The 18,288-nt window shown below is 32.4% G+C and overlaps 1 protein-coding gene across 1 annotated transcript; it reads right to left on the bottom strand.

Annotated features, from left to right (window-relative positions):
* Nucleotides 1-232: 232 nt before the first annotated feature.
* Nucleotides 233-5,419, bottom strand: LOC122504705 (the record flags this gene model as incomplete). Its single annotated transcript, XM_043615912.1, has 2 exons — nt 2,997-5,419; nt 233-2,897 (listed from the first exon to the last, which is right to left on the bottom strand). Coding segments are annotated over exons 1-2 (5,088 nt in total), but the record flags the coding sequence as incomplete, so codon positions are not given.
* Between the last annotated feature and the right edge of the window lie 12,869 nt (nt 5,420-18,288).

Consider the following 18,288-nt stretch of genomic DNA (forward strand, 5'->3'; position numbering starts at 1 on the left):
ATCAGAGCCCCTCAAGCAGGCCCGAAGAGTGCGAAGGAAGGGGAAAAAGAACTGCCACGCCGGGCCCCCCGGGGTCAGACCGGCGCCAGGCTTTCCGACAGCCGGGCGCCTGGCATACTCATAGAAACCCAAACATTTCCGCCCGCCTCGTCTGCAGGACGAAAAAAAAATACTTGTTGTTAGTTACACATCCTTATCTTCAGTTAGGAGACGGTATTGGGCTAAGTCGTACGATAGAGCGACGATATGTGCCGTGGTTTGTCTTGACCGTGGCCACTCGGACTCTTCCATCCGATCCTGGATGAACTTCGATGACCTTCCCTAGGGGCCACTTGGTTGGAGGATACCGATCGTCTCGGATTAGCACTAATTGTCCAACTGAGAGATTTTCCGAGGTTTGCTGCCATTTTCCTCGAGCTTGTAATGATTGAAGATACTCGCTGGACCACTTTTTCCAAAAATGGTTTCTGATTTTTTGTAGGAGTTGATGACGGTTCAGTCGATTTTCTGGTATATTCGGTGGTTCTTCATCAGTGAGCATCGACAATGTACTTCCGATGAGGAAGTGCGCTGGCGTTAAGGCGTTGAGTTCTTCTGGATCCGTAGACATGGCGCACAGGGGTCTGGAGTTTAAGCAGGCCTCAATCTCGACTAGGAGAGTGCTGAATTCTTCAAAGGTAAATTTGCGAGAGAACATCATTCTAGTTAGATGGTGTTTTGCTGACTTCACCCCGGCCTCCCATAGTCCGCCGAAGTGAGGTGAATTTGGAGGGATGAAACGCCATTCGGTTCCATCATTTGCTAGTGTGGCTGCGGTTTCGGAATAAAAGGCAGATCCTCTTTTAAACATGGATCGCAGCTCTCTGTCGGCTCCTTGGAAAGTCGTTCCGTTGTCGCTGAAGATTTGTCGACACAAACCTCTTCTTCCTGTAAATCTGCGAAAGGCAGCCATGAAGGATGCGGTCGTCATGTCGCTTACTGCTTCTAGATGAATCGCCTTCGTTGCGAAACAGATAAATATGACGATGTAACCTTTGTAGGATTTAAAGCCTCGTCCCTTGGTGGTCCGCAAGTGAAATGGCCCAGCGTAATCGAGGCCCGAGTTTGTGAACGGTCGGGCTGGCTCGATTCTGGGGGGTGGAAGATCCCCCATCAATTGTGTCGGGAAGCGAGGTTTTACTCGGTGACATAGCGCGCACTTGCGAACTAGTTTGCGAACCAGTGAGGATGCACCAATCACCCACACTAAGTTTCTAAGAATGCTCAGTGTCAACTTTGGTCCTCCGTGGCATGAAACTTTATGCGCTAAGTCTACATAAAGAGGGGCTAGAGGTGAGTCTTTTGGCAGGATTGGTGGATGTTTCTTTGAGAAAGCTAAGGAAGAGTGAGTTAAGCGTCCTCCAACGCGAAGCACGCCCTCTTCGTCGAGAAAAGGATTGAGATTTCGGATAACACTACTTTTGGGAACGCATTTTTCCCTTCTGAGTGTAGCTATATCCTCTGCAAAAGCTCTTGTTTGTGCTATTACTAGGACCTTACTTTTGGATGATGCCAATTCTGCGACTGAGAGAGAAGTATCCTCTGGCGAGTCTTTCAATCCATTTCCTTTGAAAATTCTGCAGATTCGGAGACAGTAAGCTACCACTCGAAACAGTCTCTTTAGAGAGGAGAATCTTGAAAGTATTTCGTCGTCGACTTCTGGTCGAACTGCGAGGAATGATTGAATCTCGGTGCTCTCGATTTCAGACTCTTGGGATTGAGAAGGCCATTTGTCGAGTGGTAGGGACAGCCACTGTGGACCGTTCCACCAGAGACGGCTGTCATGGAGGGTTTCTGGGCTAATACCTCTTGTGGCTAGATCTGCCGGATTGTCGTGACTAGACACGTGTCGCCAAACTGCCGAAGGGAGTTCGGTTTGAATATATGAAACACGGTTAGCCACGAAAGTCTTCCATCTTGATGGATGCTGATTTAGCCAGGCAAGTGTTACTTGACTGTCGCACCAAGCTGTTACTGTCGCGTTCTTAAGGTGAGTCAACCTTCTGACGTACCGTAATAATCTCGTTAGGAGAACAGCTCCGCAAAGTTCTAGGTTAGGTATAGAAACAGTTTTTATTGGACTGACTTTGGACTTAGCTGCGAGGAGAGTAACCTGGGCGATTCCCTGGTACTTAATGACTCTCAAGTATACTGCGGCAGCATAGGCTCGTGAGGATGCGTCGGAGAAGCCGTGAAGTTCGAACTGAGAGTTTGAGAATGTTCTCAGCCAGCGTGGGATCTTAACGTTTGATAGTGTGGTTAGAGATTCGTAATAGTGCGTCCAGCGCTTCTGTATGTTGGTTGGGAGTTCAGCATCCCAATCAACTCTTAGAATCCAAATGTCTTGGAGCATGATTTTGGCAGCAACTGTAATTGGGGACAGCCAACCTAAGGGGTCGTACAATTTGGCGATGCAAGAAGCAATCGTTCTTTTCGAGATATTTTCAGGAATAAACGTTTCTTGAACGAACTTGAACTCGAAGTGGTCAGCATTCGAGTTCCAAAGAATCCCCAACGTCTTGAAAATTGAAAGCTGGTCGATAGTCTTACATGACGGTGATTCACAAGAAAAGGGGAGGAGTTCAGGGTGATTCGTTGCCCATTTATCCAATTTGAGGTTGCCCTTTGCACATAAATTGATCACCTGGTTTCGTTTCTTTGCGGCTTGAAGGACGTCATCGCCACCGTCGAAGATGTCGTCTACGTATGTATTTTCTTGTAGGCATTCGGCTCCAAGGGGGAATAGAGCGCCTTCGTCGATTACTAGTTGTTTGAGCGTGCGGATGGCAAGGTACGGAGCGCATGCCGTACCGTATGTGACTGTGCAGAGTCTATATTCGTCGATTGGACTCTCAGGACTCGGTCGCCATAAAATTCGTTAAAGATCTCGATTATCTGGGTGAACGAGAATCTGCCGAAACATTTTCACTATGTCAGCAGTGAAAACGATTCGGTACCTTCGCCAGTTCAGAAGAATAAGGCCAATGTCTTTTTGTAATGCAGGTCCGGCATGCAGAAAATCATTCAGGCATAACTTTAGCGAAGTCAAACGAGATGCATTAAAGACCACTCGAAGTTTCCAATCTAGGTTATTTATTTGCTTAATCACTGCATGATGTGGAATGTACCAGGCTTTTGGATTGTTCAATTCGTCTTTTGGGATGAGTTCCATGTGTCCATCAGATTTGTATTTTTCCATGAAATCGAGGTATTCTTTAGCTAGCTTGTCGTCTAGATTAAATCGGCGTTCCGTTGCGTACAAGCTGCGTAAAGCTAGGTTGCGAGTCTCGGCTGCGGCGGCGGGAAGTTCAGTTTTCTTTGGAAGACAAACGAGATATTGTCCTAGAGGAGTGCGTTTATGTGTGTTGACAAAATGCGTTTCACAATATTCGTCGTCTGGCTTAGTCAGTTGATTGTTTGGCAAACTTTCCATTTCCCAGAAGCGTTGAAGCTGATCTTGAAGATCGTCTACTGGCGTACAGTGCATTGCTGAAACCGTTCTTGACGTGGGTGACTCCGCCCGCCGTGCTGGCTCACTTTGGACAGGCCCTGAGATGACCCATCCCAACGCTGTCATTTGAGCTGTAGCTTGCGAGCCTTCGATCTGGTAAAGTCCAGGTAATAATAGTTGCCCATAGAAATCTGCCCCAATTATGAGTTGAACTGACCCTGGCTGGTAATAGTATGGGTCAGCCAATGAATCCTCTCCGAGGCAACCCAGGTCGATTTCAACTATACTTCGAGTTGGAAGTTTTGTCGTCAGTTTCTGGATCACATATGCCTGAAACTCGACATGAAAGTTGGGGTCGATCATGGATTTCAACGTCAGGATGGCAATTGTTTTCGTTTCTCCTACTTTGTGGTTTCCAAGTCCGAGAATAGTAACGTTTGCTGGATAGCATTGTAGTCCTAATTTACTGACTATTTCTTGTGAGATGAAAGATACTTCAGATCCTTGGTCCAGCATTGCCCGAGCTTTCATTTTTCCTTTTGGTCCTTCGAGAATCGCGCAAGCTGTCGCCAAAAGAATTGGCCTGGTTGTCTTGGAAACAGAAGTAGTATTGGCTTGCACAGACGTAGCAGAGCTAGGGGCAGAAGTTTGTGTTCTCTTCTCGTTGGTTTGATCATTGTTAGACTTATGAAGCAAGGTGTGATGATGCTGGGTGCACTCGAGGCAGCGACCTTTGGATTTACAGTCTCTGATTTGATGACTTCCTAGGCAATTGAAGCAGAGTTTGAGACGTCTCGCTTCGTTGCGACGTTCCAGCGAGCTCAAATTCTTGAAAGTCGGACAGCGACCTATATAATGCTCAGCAGAACATTTTGGACATTTCCGGTTTTGAGATCCACTCTTTGTGAGGTTGTGAAAAGTCTTCCTGACAGACTTCTGTCCGTGATTGGTTTTAGAGCTAGCTGGGGAGGGGATAGAAGTTGAAGTAGAGGTGGAGCACTGGGAGTCCGTCATATTAAGGGTAATGATTCGATCATCAATAAACCTCGCCAGTTCATCGAAGCTGGGGTATTGATCTGCTTCCAGGTTGTTCCTTTCCAGATTGGAGGATTGTGAACTTCGCGTGCTGAGTTGATCTTCCCATTGACGTCGTGAAGCGGGGTCCAACCGTTCTACTGTGTGATATACGAGCCAGTCACCAACTATATCCCTTCCGATGTTTTTCAACGAACGCACGGCTTGTCGTGTTTTGTCAATTAATGTCTTGAGGTCAGCTACAGATTCCTTTTGTATTTTAGGCAGTGCGTAAAGGGTGTTAAAATGCGTGTGCATGAGGAGGCGCACGTTGCAATATCTTCTTTTCAGGGATTCCCAAGTGGGTTTGTAGTTTGCTTCTTCCACCTTTACGTCCTTCACAAAGTCGGCAGCTTCTTCAGTCAGACACTGCTTTAGGTACTGCAATTTTACAACATTAGGAAGCGTTTGATACTCATCGATCATAGAGAGAAACAGGTCGGCGAAATTTCCCCAATCTTCGTATTTACGAGAAAATTGAGGTGGGGTAGCTTTCGGCAGTCGAAGTTTACTCGATAGTGGTCCAGATGGAGGCGGTTGAGAGGTTGGCACTGTTGTGAGATCGTGTAAAATTGAAGCTAATTCGTCGTTTTCGGCCTCGCATTCAATCTCCATTTGTTCGAATCGACTTTCAGCGACGTAAGGATCAGTTTCGCATTCTGGCATTCCCAAGATATCCACGTGTGCGTCATGGGCTTCCTTCCAATAAGTTTGTAATTGGTCTAGTCTGGATTGGAGAACGGGGATTGAAAGCGGCCTTTGTTGAGACGCCTCTTTTCTGCGCGCGATTGTTCTTCTTAAAGTTTCGAAACGGGCGGTCTGATGAGTCACTAATTTCTTAAGAGTTGGGGCCATCTTGTTGGAGAACAACGTTGATGATGTACGAAATAATGAGAGAGGAAACACAATTGTTTTCCTTGTCCCTCCCTTACACGTCCCAAAAATGACGCGTTGTATAAAAGGATAAGAAACCCTTATTTACCTTTTCTCTTATTTTTCCTTTGTGTGTTCCTTGGGCGGCGAAAGACAAGATACCCTTTTTTACTTTTGCTCTTCTCTTTCGACCTCCCAATAGCAAAAAAAATAAGATACCCTTTTTTGCTTTTGCCCTTATTAGTTTGCTATTTTGATAAGGACCACCAAGGAAGTCTTTTAAATTTTATCAGTGTTTTCAGGTACGATGTGTTTAGAGATAGGTTTCCCGGCCGATGCACCAAAAAATGTTTGAGAAAATAGGCCTTTTATTAATAAAATGGGAAACTTAGATTAAGGGGTTACCCCCACTTGCAACTTTGAAAAAATCGATTTTTCTTTTATTGCATTTTTTTGAAGCATAAGTAACTGAAAGTATGTCCTGAAAATTTCAAGTCAATTCCAACAAAATTGACTGAGATATGAGCTTTGAAAGAGACGAAAGAGACTGATATATACTGATTTGTATATACATATATGCATCGATAAAATGAATATCTTTTTTTTAATTACCACCATGACTTTTCAGCCTACTTCTGGAAACCAAACTATTACGTACTCCCACTTACCGGAGTTGATTCTATGTAACTTTACAAAAAAATTATTTTCTTCGTGGAAACTGAAATTGAAACTTTAAACGCGTTTTTCTCGAAATGGCATTTCTGAAGTCGGTGACCAAGATTACTCAAACACTAATGAACCGATCTTCTTGAAATTTTGCAGGCTTATTTAATACATAAAAATGTAGTCTTTAATCGTTCGATTTTCTTTTTCGAAAAAAAATGTCCGTTTTATAGCCAAAAAACGGACGTTTTTTTTCGTTAAAATCGAACTTTTAACTTAGACTGTCAGCCATTTTGTGAAAAATAAATATTTTTTTTTTTAAATCCTTCGATTAAAGACTAGTTTATACTCATATTTGACTAAATTTATCCACATTTTTTGATTCCGATGATTCACTTCGCCGCAATGTTGGTCACCGCAAACCGTATAAATAAAAATATTATTTCGTTGACGGCAGTTTGACACTTAACTATGTAATATTTTTTAACAAAAAAATTACTAAAAGTTCTTCAATATGTGTTCTTTAAGATGATATAGTTATAGATTAAAAAGGTTTTGTAGTTTTCTTTAAAAAAATTCATAAAAAAGGCTTATTTTTTGCGCTACAAGTGGGGGTAACCCCTTAAACCATGTTGTCGCGAGCAACCTAAGGGGTTGCTTAATAGGGGGGACAGCCCCGTGTAAAAAGGTTAAGCAGAAACAAAAAATTGAATGTTGAATTCTTTACAAGAAAAGTAGAAAATTACAACGAAAGAATACTCGAACTACAATAAACGTTAGCGAAACAAAATGGTCGATAGATTATCAGCACTAAGCGCGCTTGGGCGACCTGCTCTTGTGAGGCACGAGGAAAAAACTGAGGGAAAACTCCGATCAGAGCCCCTCAAGCAGGCCCGAAGAGTGCGAAGGAAGGGGAAAAAGAACTGCCACGCCGGGCCCCCCGGGGTCAGACCGGCGCCAGGCTTCCCGACAGCCGGGCGCCTGGCATACTCATAGAAACCCAAACAGTATTTTTGACTTATTAATTATCAAAAATAAATTACATTTAATTACAATTAATTACTTATTTGTTATTTTGTTTCTAATAGTTTTCTAGTCAAAATTAAATAATATTATTTTCATGTCATTAACATTAAAAAATTCCATTATTCAGAAGAATTCTACACAAAATCACTATTTTTCTAAATTTATTCAGGAAAATCAGAAAAAAGGCAGAGAATTTTGTCAAAGGTGCTGGAATAATATTCAATTTCAAGAATTCATAAGAAAATTCTGAATGTTATTCTTCAGCGTTGAAAAGATTTTATTTATTTCAAACTTTTCCTGTTTTTAACAATAATTAGATTTTACAGATTTAAAATTGATTTTTTTTAAATAATTTAATTATTGAAAAACTGTCAAGAAAAAATTTTTTTTTTATGAATTATTTTGGAATAATGTTTTATTTAAAAATTAAAGAAATAATTGAATTTTATGAAATTTGTATTTAAAATTGTTTCATTAAGTAATATAAATAAGTAGCAACTGTCACGCCCGCCAAATGAAGTATTTAATTTATTATTATTATAACTCAAAAGAAATAAAATTATCTTTACAAAATTTCAATAAAAAATTCTTCGAAAAATTTATGAAAAATTACAAAAATGTTATCTTTTTAAATTATTGTATATGTAACAGCTAAACAAACGCGCACTAAAGCGCGCGTGTAGTTTCTCTTAGTATCAATAGATAATTAATAATAATGCCTATAGGCTGCGTCTACAACAGAAAAAATAATGTGTAGAAAATTGTGTAATGTATAGTGTAATTGCCCCTGACAGTTGTCAATGCCAAAAACAACCCAAGTGCGAAAACCAACGCGGCCCAACACTGGCCCAGTATTGGCAAAGCTGGCATCGAGACTTGGCAGACAATATTGGCCCGACTTTGCGCCGACTCTTGTGGTGTTAACAGCGGTTGGACGTCGGCAGCCAGATCTCGGCAGACATTAATGGCCCAATATTGGCCGCCAGATCTCGGATGGCCCATTATTGGCAGCCAGATCTCAGCAGACATTAATGGCCCAATATTGGCTGCCATTACTCCCCCAGTGTTGACAAAATTAGAAAAAAATAAAAATAAATTTTTTTTTATTCAATTAACTAATTAATTTATAACTGGCCGATACTGTGCCATTGTTGGGCCGAGCTACGTCCCAATATTGGCAATTATAATTTGCCATCATAGATACAAAATGATAGACATTAACGTGCCATTATTGGGCCAAGCTACGCCCTCATACTGGCAATTATAATTTGCCATCAACGATACAAAATGTTTGCCATTCAAGTGCCAATAATGAGCCATTAATGAGCCGATCTTCGTCACATCACTGGCAATTGAATTTTGCCATTAAAGATTGATCAACTTTGCCATGAATGTGCCGTTATTGGGCCAAGCTACGCCCCAATTCTGGCAATTATATTTTGCCATTAAAGATACAACATTTTTGCCATTAAAGTGCCATTAATGTGCCTTTAATGGGCCAATCTTCGTCACATCATTGGCAATTGAATTTAAAAAAATTTTAATATCAAAATTCATGGCATATTTTTAATATTTAATTATTATCTAAAAATTTGACTAGAATCCATTTTGAAATCAATTTTACTAGAAAATTCTACGAGAATTTAATTATTTAAATGCAAAAATAAATAATTTATTGAATAACTAAATGTTTCTTAAAATTGAATTATGAGAATTAAATTTTAAAAAACATTCATTTATTCAATAAATTTTCTTAAGGAAATAATTTGCATCATTTTTATTTTTTAATTACAATTGCTTTAAGAAAAATTCAAAGATTTTTAAAAAATAATGGAAAAAAATGTTTATAAATTCTATTTGTCAATTGCAAATATTAATTGAAAGTGAAATTGAAATTTTCTTAATTTTTAGATAATAAAGGAAAAATTTTACTCAAAAAAAGTTTTCTGTTACATTTATTTACGAATTTCTTTAATTGTAAAATTATTTGAAAACATTAATAACTTCTTTTTTAAATTAATACTTCATTAAACTTTTTCAAAAAAATTAATTCTTTAAAATTGACAGTTGAAAATATAGAAAATTCAAAGTTTTAAATATTTAAATTTGAATCCTTTTCAAGCTTATTCAATTATTTAAATACAAAATAAATAATTTATTGAATAACTGAATGTTTCTTCAAATTAAATTCTTATAAAAAATTTTACCAAATTAAAATGCCATTAATGTACCTTTAATGGGCCGATCTTCGTCACATTACTGTCAATTGTCTTTTGCCATTAAAGATTGATCAACTTTGCCGTGAATGTGCCGTTATTGGGCCAAGCTTTGCCCCAATACTGGCAATTATAATTTGCCATCAAAGATACAAAATGTTTGCCATTAAAGTGTCACTAATGTACCATTAATGGTCCGATCTTCGTGACATCACTGGCAATTGAATTTTGCCATTAAAGATTAATCAACTTTGCCAATATTGTGCCGTTATTGAGCCAAGCTACTCCCCAATACTGGTAATTATAATTTGCCATGAAAGATACAAATTTTTTGCCATTAAAGTGCCAATAATGAGCCATTACTGGGCCGATGGTCGGCACATCACTGGCAATTGTCTTTTGCCATTAAACATTGATAAACTTTGCCATGAATGTGCCATTATTGGGCCGAGAGCTGGCCCAGTCTTAAAAAATTTGAAATTGTGACCATCGGCGCCATCATTGTCCCAGTAATGGGACGTTTTGGACACCAATAATGGCCCAGTAACTACTGCCAATTCTCGGCAGACATTACTGCACCAATGATGGGCCGTTTTCGCAGTCTTGGCATTTCGCACTTGGGAATACACATTACAATACAAATTACACATTATTTTTTTTATTTTAGACGCAGCCATAAACAATAAAAACGGGATTACACATGTGTAATCACAAAAATGAATTCAAATATTTAAAAAAAACAAAATTTTGTGCGAAAATTATGATTATAAAATAGAAATTATCAAATTATGTCTACTTTTTCGTTTAGTAAGAAAAATAAATTTCGTTAAAAATTAAAATTTACAAAATTTATCACTGCTTTGCTAACTTTGCATAAAATTATATAAGTGCCTTACTTGTGCCTTCAAAAAATAAATTAATTAAATAATAGAGTTGAAATTATCGATCACCCCGAGTCAGGTTGTTGACTCGAGGTGGAAAAATGAATTAGTTAAAGTTTTTTTAAATGTTACTTCAGTAATTTACGACAAATTCCTGTTAAAAATAACAAAAAAACTAAAAAAATTTGTGAGCAAAAATTTTGAATGCTTTGCTAACTTTGCACAAAATTCATTTTTAAGCCTCCCAATAATAAATTCAAGTTTTGAAAATTTATAACTAATTGCATAAATGCAATTATTTTCAAAAGTAATAAAATTTTTCGCAGAAATTCAATTATGTTCAAGAATTTTTTAATATTCTCGTCAAAATGTCAATTATTTTTAAAAAATTTAATAAGAAATCTATTATTTACAATATTTTTATAAATTTCTTGGCAATAATTTAATTATTTTTATAAATAATAAAATTTCTTTTAGGAATTCAATTATTTTCATAAATAAAACTCATGGCAGAGTTTACATTATTTTTAACACAATTTTAATCAAATTCATCGAAAAATGTAATTGTTCTTAAAAATTTTATGAAAAATCGTTAAAAGAAATCAATGATTTAAAAATGTTTTGATAAAATTCTTTATGAGACTTCAATTTTAAGAAATTTTAAATATTAAATAAATAATTTATTTTTGCATTTAAATTATTGAATTATCTAATAAAAATTTATTTCAAAATGAATTTCAGTTAAAGTTTTACATAATAATTGATTATTAAAAGCATTATAGCATGAATTTTAAGAAATATATAAATTTTAAAATGGTTTAAAATCAATTTCTTTAAAAATTTGTATTTTTCATACTTATAACTAACAATTCTGTAGAATTAATTATATTAAAAAAGTTTAATTGAATTTTATCCTGAAATTATTTGAAGTGTTTATTTTTTAATTCATATTTAATTGAAGAATTTCTGAATAATTTAAATTTCGTAAAATTGATTTGTAAACAAATGGATTTTAAAATTCTCAAAGAACTTTTTTCAAAAATTATTAAAAATAATTTATTCCTGTGAGAAAATAATAATGATTAAAATTTATTTAGAAAAGAAGTTATTGATGTTTTTTTTAAATAATTTCAGAAATTGGTAAATAAATGTAATAGAACATTTTTTGAGTGTCTAATCATTTTTAGAGTGTATCAGAATTTTCTTTAGGGTTAGGGAAGAAGTCAAAATTTTGTCAAGTAATTAAGTTTTTCATATAAAAAAAAGAAAATATTTTGCAAGATTTTTTTTTTAGAAACAAAGGAAATAATGAATAATATAATAACATTAATAATTTTTTTAAATTAATAAAAATATTTTTGAATTATTTGAGAAATAAAAATAATATTATTAAATTAAAAAATTAGTGAAAAAATAATGACGTATAATATTATCTATCAGAATATATCAAAAAAACAAAAGCATTCACAATAGTCTAACTTCGAGTGTGGACAGACTGGACTGAATACGACGACGATTATTATAGTTAATTTTTTTCTAATAATTAATTAGTAATAGCAATAATTGCAATATGCAGTAATTGTAATTTTCGTTCAGTTAATGTCACCATACTGTATTACTGTCATTCATCTCACCCTATATATATATATATATATTATATGAAACAGCACTATTCCTTGTCGAGAACGTAATTTTTCATAATTAGTTATTCAAAGTTTCTTCTAAAGTTTCAAACACCCTTTGAAACTTTGGAAAAGGAAAATGCATTAAATAGACGAACAGAAACTTTACATATAATTCGGAAAAAAATTTTAAACACAAACTTTGGTGAAGCAGACTTTACTATATTTTTTTCTAATAAACAATATCTAGTTGTTATAAATTGTTTTCCCTAAAGTGTATTCAACAGCTTGGAAAATAATTATATGATAAACCTATCAACAATTATTAAAAAAAATAAAATTAAAAATCATGATTTGTATAGCAATTATTTATTTGCTATTTAATTTTATATAATTTTCAATAACTGAATTTGACAAAAAAAGTTTAATTTATAAAACATTTTTTTAATGAAATTTACAAGGAAGAAAAATTTATTTTGATCTATAATAAGTTTCTCTAGAGTAGCGGAACTCTTTACTGAAACAACTAGAAATTTCTCTAAAATAGTGAAATTTGTAGCTGTTCCAAGCAAAGCTATATTTTCCTCTGCAGAAAATATAGAGTTTATAAAAGAAATTCTTGAATATATTTTGACAATCTTTAGAGTATATGGAGTGATAAATTTGTATGTAATGAAGTCGTGATTTTGTAATCTATATTACATAATCAAGTAAAGTGAGTAGATGAAATATTACATTTCAGAATTGAATTTCAAGGTCGTTAGAACGTATTTATTCATATGCAAGTTCAAGCGATAGTTTCTCCTTTAAAAAAATTATTTTTAACAAATACCGACGATAACTATTCATGCAAATTATATCATTTGCTCTCGGTAACAAAATAACAATATTTTGTTTCAAGAATTCTTTTTTTTAAATTTTATCAACATTTATTTAATAAACCAAAAATAATTTTATTCCAAACATTATTATTATTTATTTACTTATAATTTGATTATTATAATATTTATTTATGAGATTAGCTGATATTGGTTTAAATGAACAAAATTTTGGTCGATTTAAATATTTTAAAAGTTGATGACTGCAAATGAAAATTCACATATTTGTAAGTTAAAAATCGCTCTCTTGTTCGATAAGTTCATATACACTTAGAATAAGTGAAATTTCACTTAAAATAAGTGAAAAATTCACTTATTTATAAATGTATCTCACTGTGACCCTGTTCACTTTTCACTCTACCATTTAAAAACTTATCATTAAATTTACATAAAAAAAGTTGTTTAATATTCTTTAAACATTAAAGAATAAGTTTCTGTAATTGCAAAGTTTCATTATAAATATTTTATTATAGAAAAAAATGTTAAAAGTAGACAATTTTTTAGAAAAACGAAAAAATTTATATTTTAAAAAAAATGGTGGTTCATGCAATTTTTAATATTTTTAATAAGGGTCATTTCGCCGAAGAGTTAAGGTTCATGTCTCAGATTTTTTTTATATTTTGCTTATTAATAGTATTTTGGGTCCTAAACAACTATACCAAATTTTAATTAAATATTTTTATTATTTTTCAAGATATTTGCATTGCAAATTTCTTGACATGTTTTTTTCATTTCATTATAACTCACTTATTTTTAAAAATTTATTAAATTTGTTAAGAACCTTTTTTACGTAAAAACCATTGAAGTTTAGTAAAAAAAATTGAAAATTAAAAAATATCAATTTTTTTAATTATTTATTTATAAAATTATATTTATTTTTAATGTTTAAGCATGAGCCCTATCAGATTTTGTTTAAAAAAAATCTTATTTCAAAGTTTAAGATCTCATTAAAAAACCGTGAAATTTTTAGAATGGCATCTGTCTTTGTTTTTTAGTAATAAATTGTCAGTTTTAATTGCACTATCGCGCGCCGGCTCACAGTTGAATTTTTTTTACAATTTACTGTTCAAAAATGACTACAGCCTACAATTTTTAACCGATTTGAGTGTTTTTTGTTTTAAATTAAAGGGGACATCCTGGGAGGACGACTTTTTAAATATTAATTGTTTATAATTTTTTATTTTAAAAAAATTGTATTAATTTTTTTAAAAATAATTTATTATTATTATATTATTATTATTACGTTTATTTTCTTATTCCGTTACTGCACATGATCTAAATAAGTTCAAAATAATCCAATATATCCACCAGACAATTAATAAAACAAAATAATTTATTTAAATTGTTATGAACAATATTAATAAACAAAAAGTTAACTTTGATTCCTGTTCACTAAAAAATGTTTTTTTTAACATTTACTTTTATATTTAGGATCATTTAATGAATATATGTCCTCCTCGTTCAAAACATAACTTATTTAAATTGTTATAAACAATATAATTAAACAAATAGATAACTCTGATTCCTCTTCACTAAAAAAGGTTTTTTTCCACATTTTCTTTTTGATTTAATTTTATTTCAAGAATACATGTCCTACTTGTTTAAAAAATAACTTATTTAAACAAGGAGAGGACATATATTCTTTAAATGAACCTAAATATAAAAGTAAATGTGAAAAAAAACATTTTTTATTGAAGAGGAATCAAAGTTAACTATTTGTTAATTAATATTGTTCATAAAATTTAAATAAATTATTTTGTTTTATTAATTGTCTGGTGGATATATTGGATTATTTTGAACTTATTTAGATCATGTGCAGTAACGGAATAAGAAAATAAACGTCCTTTTCAAAAAAATTGTATTAATTTTTTTAAAATAAAAATTATAAACAATTAATATTTAAAAAATCGGCCTCCCAGGATGTCCCCTTTAATTTAAAACAAAAAACACTCCAACCGGTTAAAAATTGTAAGCTGTAGTCATTTTTGAACAGTAAATTATAAAAAAATCCAACTGTGAGCCGGCGCGCGATAGTGCCATTCTAAAATGCCATTCTAAAAATTTCACGGTTTTTTAATGAGATCTTAAACTTTGAAATAAGATTTTTTTTAAACAAAATCTGATAGGGCTCATGCTTAGGGGAGAGTAGGCTACATTGAACCAGCGTAAACAGTGAACCACTTCAATTTTCTGAGAAATGACTGAGTGAAATTTTTTCTTATTTAATATATAAGTTAGTTTTACTGAAACAAACTATGTCCAAAAATTTAGGGCACGTAGGTTTATTATTTATAAAGAAAAACTAAAAAAACTGTTTTTCACGTACAAAACAAAAAATTTGGTGGAATTATAATGACGTTTTTTTATTGAAATAGGAAGTTTGAAAAATTAGTAAACTTGCGATTTATTTCGCTTAGGGTGTCAACTTCAATATTCCGATGTGATAAAGAACTTTAAATCTTACACAAATTTATTATAAACAATTTTTGTTGTGAATGTCATGTGAATACAGTGAGTGCGGCATCATTGAACCACCCGAAAAAGCAAAGAATTTTCAATTTTAAGAGTTGTAAAATTGTCTGCTCTACTAATTAGTAAGAAAAATACTGGAAGACATGCTTTCATCACAATTGTGAACGAGATAAACTCAAACTGTCACTTTACCTACCTAACCTGACATTAAAATACATTAATCTCCTATATTAACAAGTAATAACAATTAAATAACAATTTTCTATTTTTTTGAGTGGAAAATAAGATTTTTTACAATGTGTAAGTGGAAATATTATTTTTGAAGTAAATTGTAGTGTTTTATTAGAGGTGGTTCAATGTAGACACACATCCTTCAAAATAAGAAAAGTGTGACTTGTTAGAAAAAAATTAAATTAAATTATTTAATCATAATAATTTGTGTTTGTAACGTGTGTATTAACTAAAGGAGTACTTCAGCTTAATTTTGATACAAAAACCTGATCGAAATTAGTAAAATTTTATTAGTTCTTGGACTTTATAAAATACCCGGTTCAATGTAGCCTACCCTCCCCTAAACATTAAAAATAAATATAATTTTATAAATAAATAATTAAAAAAATTGATATTTTTTAATTTTCAATTTTTTTTACTAAACTTCAATGGTTTTTACGTAAAAAAGGTTCTTAACAAATTTAATAAATTTTTAAAAATAAGTGAGTTATAATAAAATGAAAAAAACATGTCAAGAAATTTGCAATGCAAATATCTTGAAAAATAATAAAAATATTTAATTAAAATTTGGTATAGTTGTTTAGGACCCAAAATACTATTAATAAGCAAAATATAAAAAAAATCTGAGACATGAACCTTAACTCTCCTGCGAAATGACCCATAATGTAATATTTTACATTTTTATTGTTGAATAGTGGTACAATAAAATAAAAATAAATTGTATGTACTGTAGGGGAGACTGGGGTAAACCCGCTCACTTTTTTTCAGATCGGTAAAAATCTAGGAAATTATTCTCTAAATCCAAGTTAATTTATATCATTTGAAAGCTTATGATTTCTACTAAAAAAATAAAAAAGAGTTTTTGATTTATCTTTTTTAGTTTTACTTAGAGAAACTTTTTAATACACATATACCAAATTTCGAAATCACAATTTTCCAGGGTAAACCCGCTCACTTTATCTTTTCAAGACGGAACAGTTTTATTTTTTAAATATTAAAGTTCGTCTTATTCCCGTCTTAAGTATGATTTATTATTGATAATTTATGAGTTATATAAACAATTCTATAAACAAAAAATTGGTTTAATAAATAATGAACATAGATTTTATGAATTACAACTATGGATTTAAATAGTGTTATATTTTATTAAGAGAAAGTGAAATGTAGTTACAATTTTGGTTTTAATAAGTCATAAATTGTGTTATTGTTGAAATATAATACGTGAAATTATTTTATTCTAAATTTTAAATTAAGAACTAAGTGAGCGGGTTTACCCCGACTTCACGTGAGCGACTTTACCCCGAGTGTATTCCTCACATTTCAGAATAAATTTAATTAAATCTTTTTGAAATAAGATAAAACTATACATGTACTTCGAAAAAGGACATCCAATAGCAACAAGAAAAAATTTGCCAAATAAATTAAGACTCAAAAATAATGATCGAAAAACTTAAAAATCCAAAAAACGTTTTTTTTTCTGATACCTCTAAAAACATTTGATTGCCTCTGATTCTATGTTGAATTCATGAAACTAAACGAAAGTTCGTTAATATAAGTTGAATGGTAAGTACTATTCACAGTATCAATATCTCCATCTTAAGTTGAGTTCATCGCGTTAAATCGCTGGTGAGCGGGTTTACCCTGTGCGCGGGTTTACCCCAGTCTCCCCTAGTTTGTAAAAATCGCATTTTTTGCAAGTTGATGGAGATGAGTTTTATTTTTTGATGAGATCTAGGCAACAACTGACTGGATCATTATTACTTTTAGGTCACAAGACCTTTAATTGTTACAATTTTAAAAAAAATTAAAGTTTAAACTAAAAGACAGGGTCACACAGACCCTGTACAGGGCCATTCATAAACTACGTCATAGGGGGGGTGGAATTAATTTTTTGTGTGAGGAGGGGGGGAGTGCAAGGAAAAATTATGCAAAATAGTGTGACGTAGTTAATAATAATAATTACACAGTACACGGAAAAAATAAGTTCAGCAGATTTTACGAAACTAATTTCTCACTAGCGGATATTTAAGATTCCTTGACGAAGTTTTTCAAAAACCCAGAAACTTTCACTACTTTAAGCAGAACAATTTTCGAGAAACTGCAACCAGTGTTGTAATTTATAAAACAAGCTTGAATGTAGAAATGTTTCGTATTTTCTGGTGAACATTTTATCAGAAAATAGTAAAAATGTTTCGTGCAATCTAAAAATGCGTGGTTTGAGTTTTCACTTCGCTGTCTATCGTGAATTCTCGAACACAGAGTTTCGTAAAATTCTATACGGGGTGTACCAAAAGTCGCGTTATAAATAGATATGTTGAAGCTTGTCTCGTCGCGTCGGTATTAACTTGTCTGCTGTATATAGAGATAATATGTGGAAGGAAAAAGAGAACTGCTTTACCTGCCGGTAACATTTAGATAATTGTTTTCTTTTACGTATTTCACATTTCATTGTTCCAAATTCGTAACATTTTTTATGTGATTTTGTAATCCAAACTTTTAATTATTATTAATTTCTTTTAATTTACATTCCAATAAATTTTATAGTTTATCATAATATTTACCGATGACAATAAATGTACATATATATTAATTTCTCAAAATTTTAATTAATTCTAATTTTTATTAGTTTTAACTGTTATTACTTCAAATTTTAGACAATTTAATATTAAAATTTTTTGAGTTTGAATTTAATTTTGAAAATTTTTTTGCAATTTATTTATAATTTAAAATTAAGAATAAAATTATTTTTTAAAAATTGAAAAATTTTATAGAGATTTTATAACCAATTATAATTAAAAAATGTTATTTTAAAAACTATAAAATATTTTGTATAACTTTTAAAAAAATGATTTTTTTAAAAAA

This window comes from Leptopilina heterotoma, unplaced genomic scaffold (genome assembly GCF_015476425.1).
Source record: "Leptopilina heterotoma isolate Lh14 unplaced genomic scaffold, ASM1547642v1 Lhet_311, whole genome shotgun sequence".
Lineage (NCBI taxonomy): Eukaryota > Metazoa > Arthropoda > Insecta > Hymenoptera > Figitidae > Leptopilina > Leptopilina heterotoma.